This window comes from Petaurus breviceps, unplaced genomic scaffold, assembly GCF_028583685.1.
Source record: "Petaurus breviceps papuanus isolate PSGF00001 unplaced genomic scaffold, PetGlider_PUasm1.0 90897, whole genome shotgun sequence".
NCBI classification, from domain to species: domain Eukaryota; kingdom Metazoa; phylum Chordata; class Mammalia; order Diprotodontia; family Petauridae; genus Petaurus; species Petaurus breviceps.
Genome location: NW_027187374.1, coordinates 14,227,495 through 14,241,070, shown reverse-complemented (window position 1 = coordinate 14,241,070; position 13,576 = coordinate 14,227,495). Strand labels below are relative to the sequence as shown.

General features: G+C 36.5%; 1 protein-coding gene across 3 annotated transcripts in view; it reads right to left on the bottom strand.

Annotated features, from left to right (window-relative positions):
• The window catches only part of NCAM2 (neural cell adhesion molecule 2), a 311,641-nt gene that overhangs the window by 239,436 nt on the left and 58,629 nt on the right, over nucleotides 1–13,576 (bottom strand). For all 3 annotated transcript variants that reach the window (XM_069075045.1, XM_069075047.1, XM_069075048.1), the window contains exons 3-4: nucleotides 9,119–9,325; nucleotides 8,109–8,252 (exon numbers count right to left, since the gene is read on the bottom strand). In XM_069075045.1, coding sequence (XP_068931146.1) covers nucleotides 8,109–8,252; nucleotides 9,119–9,325 — 351 coding nt within the window. The remainder of the gene's footprint in view (nucleotides 1–8,108; nucleotides 8,253–9,118; nucleotides 9,326–13,576) is intronic.

Genomic DNA, 13,576 nt, shown 5'->3' with positions numbered 1-13,576 from the left:
TCTGGAAGTGAGACACAATGGAGAAGGGGAATCCATAGGGCAAGCTCTACAGAACAATGGTAGGAGCTGCCTACAGGGGAAAACATAGAACACATACCTTGAGAGTTTCAACTGCATGAGAAGTACGGAGAACTAGATAACTACAGGGGGCATTAATAAGAGAATGGGGATACAGCAGTCAGAAAGGATTGGTAATTAAGAGAGTAAGAGAAATTCTTTTCAGAAAAAAGTACAAAAATTAAAAATGAATGGACAGGACTAGTTGAAAGGGAAGAAAGGAAGAGAAGGAATCTAAAGAAAGGGTGGGATCTATTCGACTCATTGAAAGAGAAAAGAGAGGGCAAGAATTATATAACCAGATAAAAGCAGAAGAGAAAAAAGTGCTATTAAACAGAACCCCCAAAAGGAAAGGGATAAGAAATGAGAAAAGGGGATGAGGGGTGAGCAGAAGAGAGTAAGTGGGAATGGGGCCACACCAAATGGTGGTGAAAGCAATGGAATATTACTGTACTATAAGAATGATGTTTTTCACAAAGAATCATAGAAAGATCTACATGAACTGATATGGAGTGAAGCAAGCAGAGCCACACACACAAAAATATAAAGTAACTACAAAAGTGTAAATGGAAAGAATTCACTGAAACAACAATTAAAACAGAATATGACAAAATTATAAAGATCAATCAGGACTTGAAGAGATGCAAAAGAATATCCCCAACTTACTCTTTCATGGAGATAAGAGATCCATAGATGTTAAACACTGCAGATGTTTTTAGACTTTTTAAATGCATCAGTCAATTGTGCTGATTTTTCCCCCTCTCTTAAAAATACTATTTGTTATAGGGTATAGGTCTCTGGGAAGAGGGAAGGAGAGATAATTGGGCAGTAACACCTACACCTTGGTGCTTTGTGATTGGGCAGTGAGTCAAGAGGGTTGTGACATTCTCTGATCCAGGAGAAGGCTATATATACACCCTGATGTGAGGTTTTGTTTTGGGGCTCACTTTGAGAAGAGTTTTGTGATTTGACCAGACAAGACTCTGGGCAGCCGTTGAGTCCCCTGGCTTTGAAAACCCAGATGTTGGTGCTTCCCTCTCTGGTAACTGACTAGGTATGGATGTAATAGTCAGACAAGCTGGAAGCCCTGTCTGCTGATGTTTCTCTGTATTTATTGTCTGCTTGTAACTTGTTTGCATCCTTTGAAGTTTGGGGTGCTGACCTTTTTCCCCTGAACTAGGTAAATGACATATGTTTGAGTAAACCAAGATTGTTAACCCATTTTGAGTTGCTTTCCTTTAGAAAAGCAGATCTAAGAACCTGTGTTGGCAGCCATCACGGGTATGCTTGGGTGCTTGCTGCTACAAGGTCTCTGTTCATAAAAACCAGGCTGAGAGGCAGGCAGCAAAGGGGTAAATGGGATAAGCAACTTTTAGGTTTCTGGAGTTCTAGAAGTTCTTTAAAGTCATCACTCATTATCCTACTTTTGAAAACAGTTGCTCACATGTTATTGGGCCCTCATTACTACTAACTAGATGACACAGGGTCATAAAATTACCCTTTGTTCAAGAGTTGCTTATGATGATATGGGTTGGGTGATACAAGATGGTCCCTCTAACAAGATAAATATGTCAAAGGAGGCTTATATGGCTAAATGGCAATGGCACATTCAAAATTATGTTTGCCTGAGCTCCTCTGGTACTGGTGTACTTTATAAATAGGTTGCAACTCTTCCAAAGATTTAGACCTCCAGTCCAGACCCTGGGACCCTAACTCCTATGAATTCCCACATACAGGTACTAGATCCTATAGAAAGCAGTCTGGAAGAAATCTGATTTAGAACAGTATTTCAAGTCATACACCAAGATTAGCTCCAAATGGATATATATATGTGTGTGTATGTACATATATATAAAGATATATATGTGTGTGTATGTACATATATACATATTTGAAGTAGTATACATTTTAATATATACTTAATACAAAATATACTTAATATTAAAATAGACATTTAGAGCTAATCTTGATATATGGCATGGAACAACATTTTATATACAGACACACACACGCACACACACACACACACACACACGAGTCTTCCCTTTTACATCATGACTTTCCCCATCATAGTTTCTATACATTGCAGATCAGCATAAGAAATTAAATGGAAATTTTTGGGGAATTTTGTAAAAGTGGTGGAAATGTGAAGGCCAGCAGATGACACAGAAAAATAGTTAACTCAATTTTACAATAAGATACTGTAAACACCTCAAAAAAGAAAAAAATCAGACTGGTATGAAGGGAAGGTCAAAAAATTTTATGTGGATTTTCCAGATCATGGGGGGTGCAGTGTGCTAATCCCCATATCATAGAAGGGATAACTGTAGTCACATCATAAAGAAATTAGAGGAGAATGGAAAAAATTGTATTTCAGATCTATAGATAGGGATGAAAAGTTCCATTGCAAATATGGGATAGAGAGTATTATGGAAAATAAAATCAACAGTTTTAAATCACATAAGATTTAAAAGTTTTTCACAATGTAGCTATAAGTAGAAGGGAAAAAGTTAATGTGGGGGAAAAATCTCATTGCAAGTTTCTCTGATAAAGATCTTATTTTTATATATTTAAAGAAGAAGAGTCATTTTCTAATTGATAAATGATACAAAGATATAAATATGCAGTTTTTCAGAGGAAGGACCCCAATTAAACAACAAGAAGAAACAAACACCCAATCATTAATAATAAGAGAAATGTAATTAAAGCAACTCAGAGATACTACTTTATATCCATTGGATTGGCAAAGATGACAAAATGGAAAATGTTTCTTGTAGGAGGGGCTAAGGAAAGACAAGCACAGTAATGTACTGGTTTTTTTTTGTTTTTGTTTTTGCCTTTTGGAGGGCAATTGGGGTTAAGCAACTTGCCCAAAGTTACGCAGCTAGTTTTTTTTGTGTGGGTGTTAAGCGACTGAGGCCAGAACCAAACTCGGGTCCTCCTGACTCTGGGGCCAGCACTTTACTCACTGAGCCACCTAGCCATCCCAGTAATATACTGTTGATGAAATCAAGAATTAGTCTAGCCATTCTGGAATGTATTTTAGAACTGTGCCCCGCAAATCACCAAATGTTGTGACCCAGTGATAATATTATTAGGCCTATACCCCAGAAAGATCAAAGAAAGAGAAGAAGGGCTTATATGCATACAATATTTAAAAGTTTTTTTTGTCAGTCTACAGGAAGTTATCTATTATGTACCAGGCACTGTGCTAAATGCTAGAGTTACAAAGAAAAGCAAAAGATAGTCCTTGTTCTTGAGAGGCAAAGAACTAGAAACTAAAGGGGTACCCATAAATTGGGGAATGGCTGAACACATTATGGTATATGAATGTAATGGAAATGGTTGTTGTGCTGTAAGAATTGACACGAGATAGTTTCATTGAATCCTGGGAAGACTTGTATAGATCGATTCAGAGTAAAGTGAACCAAACTTGTACAACTTATATTATAACAATAACATTTTAAAGCCAAAGAATTCTGAAAGATTTAAGAATTCGGATGACTGGAATGTCCAGCTACGACTGCAGAAGACCAAACACCACAGTGACTCAAAAGAAAGCAAATACACAAATAGCCAAAACCCTCCTGCCCCTGAATGAAATATTCATGGAGGAGAATGGGCACACACAAGAAACCTAGAAGGCAGGTATATGATTTGGGAAACCCATGTATTGCACCTCACAACTCCGGACACATCCATGTCTCCTGACCACAAATCCAGTACTGTGCTTTGTAACTTTTTTTCTACTCACTGTTTTTCTAAAAACCAATTAATGACATCATGTAAAATATGGTTATATTTCTTAAGAACAAATATGTAACAACAAGGAGGCCTTGATCTCCTTGGTTACTTCAGGACCACTTTGTATCATATGGAATCGATTCTCTCCTGTATATCTGGTGCTCTCTGCTACCATGTTTGGCAAAGCTGTCCTTCTACTCTTTTAAAAAATTTTTGTTGTTGTCGTTACTTTTTGGAGGGGGGAAGGGCAATTGGGGTTAAGCGACTTTTCCAAGGTCACAAGGCTAGTAAATGTTAAGTGTCTGAGGCCTCATTTGAACTCAGGTCCTCCTGACTCCAAGGCTGGTGCTCTATTCACTGCACCACCTAGCCACCCGCTGTCCTTCTACTTTTGAAGCAATGGAGTATCTATTTTCACTCACCCTCAACAGGATGGGGGCCCAGCTATTCAGATGTGCAAACTGTTGCTTTGTCCATTCCATTCCAAGACTCTCCTCACAGCAAGACACAGTTCACAGTAAAAAAAGACAGAAAATCTACTCTCTCCCCATTTGTCTTCCTTAAACAATCAAGGGAAGCATTGGGGAAATGTGTAGGTGAGAGGTTTCCCTTCTCTCACACACCAGCAGGATTTAATTTTCAGCCAATGAGTTTCCAACTGCTGCTGCCTCTATCCAGCCAATCAGAAAAGCAACTGTCATTTTTCCAATTAGCACTTTCCCAGAAAAGCTACTGCAGGGTCAGTTTTTTCAGACAGAAACCTTATCTCTTATCTCTTCGCAAAATGTTATCTCTTCACAAAGCTTCTTCACAGCTTGGAAAGTAGCTAATGTAGGATTTTTTTGGGGGGAGGGGTGTGGTATTATCACAAAATTTTTACAAAACTGGCTTCTTTGCTTTCCTGTTGACTCCTTAACTGTCCCTAATGCTTCAAAGCAAAGCTTCCTGGTGATTCCTTATGAAATGAAACTTTAAAAAATTCTTTTCAGTCATGTATGAACTTGACACTCCTTATATAATCCTCTTATTGCCATCAAATAGCTACTTGATTTTTATAATTATGATTTTATAATTCTGTCAATTATAAACTTCAAAACTCTAAAATTAGTCACATAAAAATAAGCTGATAGACCACAATGCCCTACAACCATTGTTATCTCACTTAATGCTCTCTGCAAATAGATCCTTGCAGCCCATTCATCTCAAGGTCAGTTTCTCTGTTTCTCAGAACAATCCATGTTCTTCCTTAACATTTTATCTGACTGACTGTGCTTCTTCCAGAGTGGATCTTTGTCCATTTTCCTTCCACAAATATGTGGTCTACAGGATTCCTTATGTACAGTTTAATTGGGTGGCCTGCAGGGAAACTAATGTATGGATTAATGCCCAATTTCTATTTGAGTTTGATACCACTACTTTATGTTTTAAATATTTGTTAAAAAAAAAAGAAGGGTAATGAATCTTTTCTGTGTGTGTTTTAAACATTATTTTGTAGATGAGGAAATAAATAGCTGTTCTATGCTCATTCTTATTTTATACCTTTGTATCATTCTAGAAGGGACCATGTCATTCATTCCCTTTCAGGGAGATCCTAGATAAGAGTCATATTTAAAAATTTATCTCTAAGATTTTCCTTGGTGTGTGTGTGTGGTGGGGGGAGGGCGGAGTGGGGTTTATAAGGCAGAAAAGACTGATTTCATTTTGAGGTCAGCTTCTCCTTAGCCATGAATCTGGTCCAGGTGAGTCCACAGCCAGTGTGGGGATGGAGAGAGGGGGGGAACAAGAGAAGTTAGGTAGAGGCAGGGCTCATGAAAAGCCTCAGATAGGGGGGTGCCCTTGAGGTGGGCTTTAAAGGGAGCTATGGATTCTAAGAGGAGGGCATTCCAGAAATGGAGGAGAGCCTTGCAAAGGCCAAGGTCGGGAGAGCTTATGATACTACACACAGACACAGAAACACACACACACACACACACACACACACACAGATACAGATATAGATACAGACACAAAGAGGTAAGAACATTGCTGTGTTAAAAGTACTGAAATAGTTAAAGTTTACTTTCCCCATCCTGTAACAAGTAATATGTAAAAAATATATCCTATAATAAAAATATTATCTCATAATATATTCATTTTATAGATGAGGAAATTATGGCTTGAAGGTATTAAGTAATTTTTCCACAAAGACATGGGTCCATGCCTCCTCCCTACAAGTCTTATAATTTTTTTCTATTCATTAAAATAAAACCAATTAATTGTGTCATGTAGAGTATGACTGTATTTCTTAAAAATACACATAAAACCATAGTAACAAACTTACTGAGATTCTTGGGCAGTTAAATGAGGCAGAAGATGAAGTCAAGGACTTGGGAGTCAGAAAGCCCTGATACAACTTTGGAAACAAAGATAAGGTTTGACACAAAAAGGAAAATGGAATTGTAGTCTGGTTTTGCATATACGTTAATACTGTTCTCAATTCAGTATTATTCCACAGAATAGCATTCTTTGAATATTTAAGAATATTTACCCATTCATATTTTCACAGAAAGAGAGACAGGGAGGAAAAGAAGGAAGGAATATAAAATGATTCAAGATAGAAAGAAAACATACTGATGATGACAGAACTGAAATAAAACCAATTAAACACATATTCACAAACAATTGCAAATAGTAATATTCCATTCATGTTGCAAACCTTTAAACTCTTTGAAACACACAAAAAAGAATTTTGTGTTTTAGCTAGGAAACTGAGAATTTAAAGTGATTCAGTTTTCATACCTTTCTATCAATAGGTACAAGAGGAAGGCTCTAATTTGATATTACTTCTTCTATATAATGATAAAGTAGCAAGATAGATAAATCATCCTTTCTATTTCAGATGTCAAATTAGTTTATATTTTTATCTCCCTCAATAAAAATCTTGAAGTTGATTTGAAAAAATGCTCTCATATTTATAGTATTTAATAGTTACCTGTCAATTGATCTATAGTCATACAGGCTTTTATACAGAAAGAGGAAATTACCAGACCATGTTATTTATAACTGGACTGCCACATGCTTTACCCTTTTACTGTCATCTTTTATTCACCCTAGAGGCATATGAGATTTCCAAAATCTACCAAGACATATTCTTGTGAACTTACAATATTTTAGTCCAGTGTTTTAAGGTTCTAGAAATCATTTATACATATAATAAAAAATAAAGATTACACAGTATACATGTAGAAGTCCACTAAGCCTCCCCATCCCCTTTCAGAAATATTAAGAAATAAACATTTCTTCAGTCTTTCCAGACTTACCAGAATGGAGAAAACCTTATGAGTACTCAAACTTCTAGGGATTCCCTTTCTTCCCTTTATTGAAGGCATAACCATTTTATGTGTGGAAACTGTTTAAAAGCATAAATGTGGGAAGAGGAGGAAAATTCTATCCTCTCTGAAGACAGAATTAGAGTAGTGGTCAGAAGAGATAAATGGTGGAGTGTGAGCCATGAATGAATTAGGATAATGATCATACTAAGAGAAGGAAGATGTTTTTGACTAATTCAGTTAATAGAAGTATCTCATGTTCACCTCTTAGAAAGGAGAATCTTTGAAAGAAGCTGGTGAACAGAGAATTGAATAGTTTAGAAAAATTATTCTTTAGGATGTACCAACATCTTATTTTAAGTGACTATTTTTCTGGTTGATGAATAAACTACTACTTGAACCTTGTTATTATTGTAAAAATTTGTCTATTCTTTGGGAATACTATAAATTGTAATGCAAAAATTTCTTGGTGAAAGAGCAAAAACAGGATTGATTTCTGACCCTTTGGATTCCTTCTCTAAGAAGAGAAGATAAAGAATTAGAATAGTTCAATTAATAAATTGTATCTGGCAGGCTTGTGCCTCAAATGCAGATTAAAGTATTGTTTTTTCTTCCATATACTTTACCACTTTCAAAGTGATTTACTTGCATTACCTTATCTGATCATCACAAAACTCTGTGAGGTGGGTGATGCAAGTATTATTATTCACATGCTACAAATGAAGAAACAGAGTGCATGAGAGTGTCCAAAATCACATACCTGATAAGTGGCAAAGCTTAAGCTTAAACCCAGGTCTTCTGACTTCAAATACAGTGCTAGTTCTTTAAAAGATAATTGTTATTCATGTCAGACAGAGTATATGTTCATTTTACTTAAGATCAATTATATATTTTAATGGCAAATGGCTTTATTTTTGGAGTGAAGAAAGAGAAAAATAAATGCCTTTTAATTATATTATAATTATAATTTAAAACTTAGCAAGTTACCAAAATACTAACTGTTAGAATGAGTATTGACTTCCTCATTATGATACAACCAGCTAACAATGGGCGCAGGTGAGCTGCTAACTTGGCAAACCACTTCTGCATCCTCTCCTTGTTTAAATTCTTGAGGTGATATCACTTCTTTGAAAGTGAGTTTTTCTGTAATAAGAAAACCAAAAGGATAAAATGTAGTATCTCTTATTTTTCCACCCAAGTCCAAGTAAATTAATGTAATAGTAGATTTGTTATTTAAACTAATCCTGCAAAATCTTTTGTCTTTTTTTTCATAGTATCACAGGATTTAGAGCTAGATGAAATATTAGATCACTTAGTCCCAGCCCCTCATATGGTCACAGATATGAAGTAACTTGCCCAAGGTCTTATAGGGAAAGGCCAAGATCTGATCTGAGGTTTTCTGACTCCAAATTCAGTGCTTCCCCCACATATAATTACCATATGTCCACTTTGGAATGAATGGGGCTTTTTTTTTAAAGTTAAAAACTTCACAAAGAGTCAGATATAATGTATTATTTTGTGTAAAATGTATTTTTCTCTATAAAATTTATTTTCCTCCAAAGATGAAAATGTCACATATCTTCTTGTGACAGGCTTAGTGGAACGTCAACCTGTCTAAATTTCCTCATAAGTCTCTAATAAGCCTATGAGCTTGAGCTGTTTTAAAGAAAGATTTCATTGCCACCACCTATTACAAAATTACTTCTATAGTGATCTTTCTCCAAAGATCTTATCTCTCTTTAAAATTTTCCATGCTAGCTCTATACACTAAAAAATTACCATGTTCAATATTACAAATACTGTACAGTGGTCTGAAAGAATGAAAGCATTGTCAATTCATTCCATTTTACTAAAAGAATCAAAACCAAAAGATTTATATTTGCTTTGCTAGTGTAATACTATTGTTTTAAGAACTGTATTCTATGGGGAATTATCTAAACATCTTTACTGAAATTGTTTTTAAAGTATTACATGAAAAATAAATTAAAGTTTATTTTAAAACGACTTACGATAAATCACCAAAACAACTGTAGCTTCTTGAGTCTGTCCCTTAGTATCTGTTCCTTGACACCGGTATATTCCAGCATCCTCTATATTTGCATTATAAATAGTTAGTCGGGACCTTGCACCTTCTTTTTGTACCACTACTCTCTGTGTAGAAACTATCTTCTCTCCTTGAGGATTGTACCAATCTATATCTTCCAGTTCTCCAATTGCTGCAAAGAATAATATTCAAAGAAAGGTTTAAAATGCATTTAAAAGTGAATTTATTGAAATTGACATTTATTTCTATTCTAGCAACACTCTGAATAACTCAGAAAAAAAGTAAAAAGAAAGTACATCTGTCTTAAGGTCTAACAAATTTTTTTTAAAAAGTATTCACTCAAGTCAATCAACAAGCATGTATTAGATGCTTACACTGTGCTATGAAAAAAGGCAAAAACCAGTTCTTGTTCTCAAGCGTTGGACATTCTGATGGAAAAGAAAACATGTAAATAGTTGGTATATAAAAGATATATACAGAGTATTACGTGGGTCATCTGAAAATGAAAAGGCACTAGCTATCAGCCAGAAGGGTGGCAGGAAAATCTTTTGGGCAGAGGTGGAATTTAAGAGCAGAAACTAATAGTCAGAAATGAAGGGGCAAAGGAAAGGGAAGAGATAGATTCTTTTAATGACAGGAAAGAGGGCACTGACATTTCTTGGCTTGCCAGCTTAAAGAAAACAAAAGAAAAATATTGATTCAAAATTTTTTTATATTGCCAGAGCAGTGAAAAAATGTAGATCTCTGTTCCCCTAGGCAAAGTCAGCAGTTTTGGTTAGGAGCAGTCTAGGGTGAATAGAAACTGATATTCAAAGTATTACTTTCCTTTTTCTGTTGTTTCTTTCTTGAGATCAGCTAAGACAGTAGAGGTTAGAGAGAAAGTCACTCTCCAGGGATGGGGCTGGGAAAGAATGGCACTGTCCATCAAGGGTGGGGATCAGAAAGGAGTAATTAGCCCTCTATTCAAACAGCACCAAACATACACAAGACACATAAGACTGAAAAGGGTGCATTATCTTAAAATATAAAACAGTAACCCATAATTCCTACTGGGTGGCTGATGCTGAAAGCCCCCAAACATCAAACATTTTGTGGGACTGAACAGTCATTTCACTTTTGCCTTGACAGCTCCTTCCAAGTTCCTATCTTCTGATCAGGCAGGGGATGACTTGGGCTGATTTCCTTATTTGTGGTTACCTTTTCCAAGAGGGACATACTTTGATAAAATGCCACCTGATTGCACCTGTCTGCTTCAAATGAAGAATCTAGGAGCTCCTTAACTCATGAGGTTCTCTCCAATGCTGGAACCAGCAATCTTAGAATTGTTCTTTGATGACCTATCCTCAGGGAAAGAAACACAGGCAGAAGAGGCAGCCAAGAAAATGAAGTCCAGGATAAGGCTTTTAAAGTCAGAACATGTGTCTGGTGCCATACATGAATAGGTACCATAGCTGGGGGATGGGAAGGAGTTAGGCTTCTTCCTTTACTCAAAGCAAGTGACAAAGAGGGACTTCCAGACCATACTTTCAGAAGAAGGGAAGAAGGAAACAAGAGCAGACGCTATTTCTCCTTTCTAAATCTGTTGAGTGGTCAGCAATAGTCAATTCTCTTAAAAAATTTTTTTTCATTGCAAATCTATTTTTCCCTCCATATCTCCTTCCCTCAATGAGAAATAAAGAAAATCAAAATTTGTGTTACAAACATACAGTCAAGTAAAACAAATTCCACCATTGGCTATTTTTAAAAAATCTTCATCTGAACTCTGAATCCTTCAACTTTCTGTTAGGAGCTTGGGAACATATTTCATTATGATTCCTTTGGAATCGTGGTTAGTTATTGTGTTTGTTGATTAGCGTTCTAAGATGTTTTAAAATGTTTGATTTTACAATGATGCCATTCATTTCATTCTTTATAAGTCTTTCTAGGATGCACTGTAACTATCCTCTCCATCATTTCTTATAACACAATAGCATTTCATCACATTCCCCAATTGATGGGTATCTCTTCTGTTTCTAATTTTTCCAATGATAAGAAGAGATTCTATAAATATTTTTGTACACTTTTGTCTTTTTCCTCTTTTTTTCCATCTCTTTGAAATATAGACCTGTAGTCAGAGGCTTAAGTCTATCATCTGAGACATTTCTCATTGGGGAAAGTGATTATTTGAGGCTCTGTGCCTTTGAGAGGATTATAGCTGTCAAGAGGTTGGGAGAAGTGAGAACCTATTCTTCTGATTTCTGTTTTTGAGAGAAAAGACACAGGGAGATAGAGTCAAGATGGTGGAATGAGAGGAAGCATCTTTGCCCAATTTACTCAGCACATTTCCTCCACGTCTCCTGGAAGATGCATCAGACCAAACTCTGATTGGTAAAATCACAATAGGTCATTTTTCTAGCCAAGGGCATCTGAGGAAGGCAGGGAGGTCTGCAGACGCTGAGTTGGGGGCTGGTCAGGCATACAGCACAGATGCAGCAGCAGTGTTAGGGGGCCTTCCAGTGCCCACATAGAGAAAATGAGGTAAGACAGAGCATCAGGGCAGGAAGCACTGGGGCAGAAAGACATCTCAGGACACCTGAACTAGAACTGGCTGTAGGAACAGGTACCATCCACTATCTTTGTTTCCCATTACCCAGTTCTGGGTCACAAATACAGGGCAGAGAGGAGTAAGAGTTCCTCTCTGAGCATGAGGTCTAGCTGAGTACTGAGAAAGGAATAAATCCCAGAAACTTAGTTATGTGGCTTTGAGCCCAGATGCAGAAAAGTGACTCATTTCTAATCTTGAATTCAGTCCATAAGCCTACAGTGGAATAATCAGGTCAAGGGACCAAGAGAGAGTAAGCAGTTCAGTTACTATGAACTTTCATCACTTCCCATAAAATTTATAGTTACTGAGGCCAGAAGTAATCTACTAAGATTCAACTATAAACAAGCCAACAGATGCAAACTGCAAAGCTCAGAAGAGGAAGGAAGTGGACAGACCTTCTTACAGAACACACTACTTTGGAAGCACTTAAAATTTAGAGGCCCACAGATTGTACTGTGAAAGCAACAGGACCTAGGGGCAGCTAGGTGGCACAGTGAATAGAGCACCAATCCTGGAGTCAGGAGGACGTGAGCTCAAACCCAGCTTCAGACACTTAACACTTACTACCTGTGTGACCTTGGGCAAGTGATTTGACCCCAATTGCCCTGCCTTCCCCCCTTAAAAAAAAAAAAAGAAAGCAACAAGACACAAAGGGACAGACTCAGGCTAGACATTCTGTCGTGCCACACCCATCTTCCCCCCATCCCCTCCCCAAAGTGAGCAAAGACCAACACTAAGAAAGTAAAAAGTCAAGAAATAGGCTGGAAGAATAAGCATACAAAAAAGAACCTAATCATAAAGCCTTACTACGGTGATAGGGAAGGTCAAGACTCAAACACAGAAGACAATAATGTCTTAAAAACATCTAGAAGCAAAGCCTCAAAGAAAAGTGTAGATTGGAATAAGGACAACAAGAATTCCTAGAAGGGTCAAAGAAAGAGTTAGAGGAGGAGCTAAAATTATTTTAAAAATCAAATTAGAGCTATGAAAGAAAGATATGAAAAGAAAATAGTTTGGTAAAAAAAGATACAAAGTTTTACTAAAGACAATAATTACTGGTCAATGAGAAGCTGATAACTCTATGAGACAATAGTAAATGACAAAACAAAGTCAAAATATTAAAAAATAGAAGAAAATGTGAAATATATCACAAGGAAAAGAACTAACCTGGAAAACAGATCAAGGAGAAATAATTTAAGAATGATTGTACTGCCTAAAATCCATGAACAAAAAATGAGCCTACACAACGGTGTCTACAGTATATTTCAAAAATTTATAAAGCAAAACTGTCCAGCTATCTTAGAACCAGAAGAGAGTAGAAATTTAAAGACTCCACCAGTCACTTCCTAAAAGAAACCCCAAAATAAAAACTCCCAGGAATATTATAGCCAATATCCAGAAATCAAGCGAAAGAATTGATGCAAGAAGCCAGAAAAAAAAAAAAAAGAATTCAGGAACCACTGTTAGGATCACATAAGATTCAGAAGTCCTCAGGTCTGGAATGTGACATTCCAGGACATAAAGGATTTAGGATTACAGCTAACTGATAGAGAATAATCCTACAGGGAAAAAATTGACATTTAATTAAATAGAAGATTTTAAAGTATTCCTGATGAAAAGGGATAAAGAGAAAGGGTGGGGGGAGGGAAAAAGGGGGAAGGAAACTTTAGAGAGGAAATGGCCAGAAGCAAAATATATTCTTAAAGAGGGGACAGGATGAAAAAGGAAAGGATAATTAGAAAAGAATAGGATGGAGAAAAATACACAGCTAGCAACCATAACTGTGAATGTGAATGGGATGAACTCAAAAATAAGAAGAGAAGGGCAGAATGTACTAGA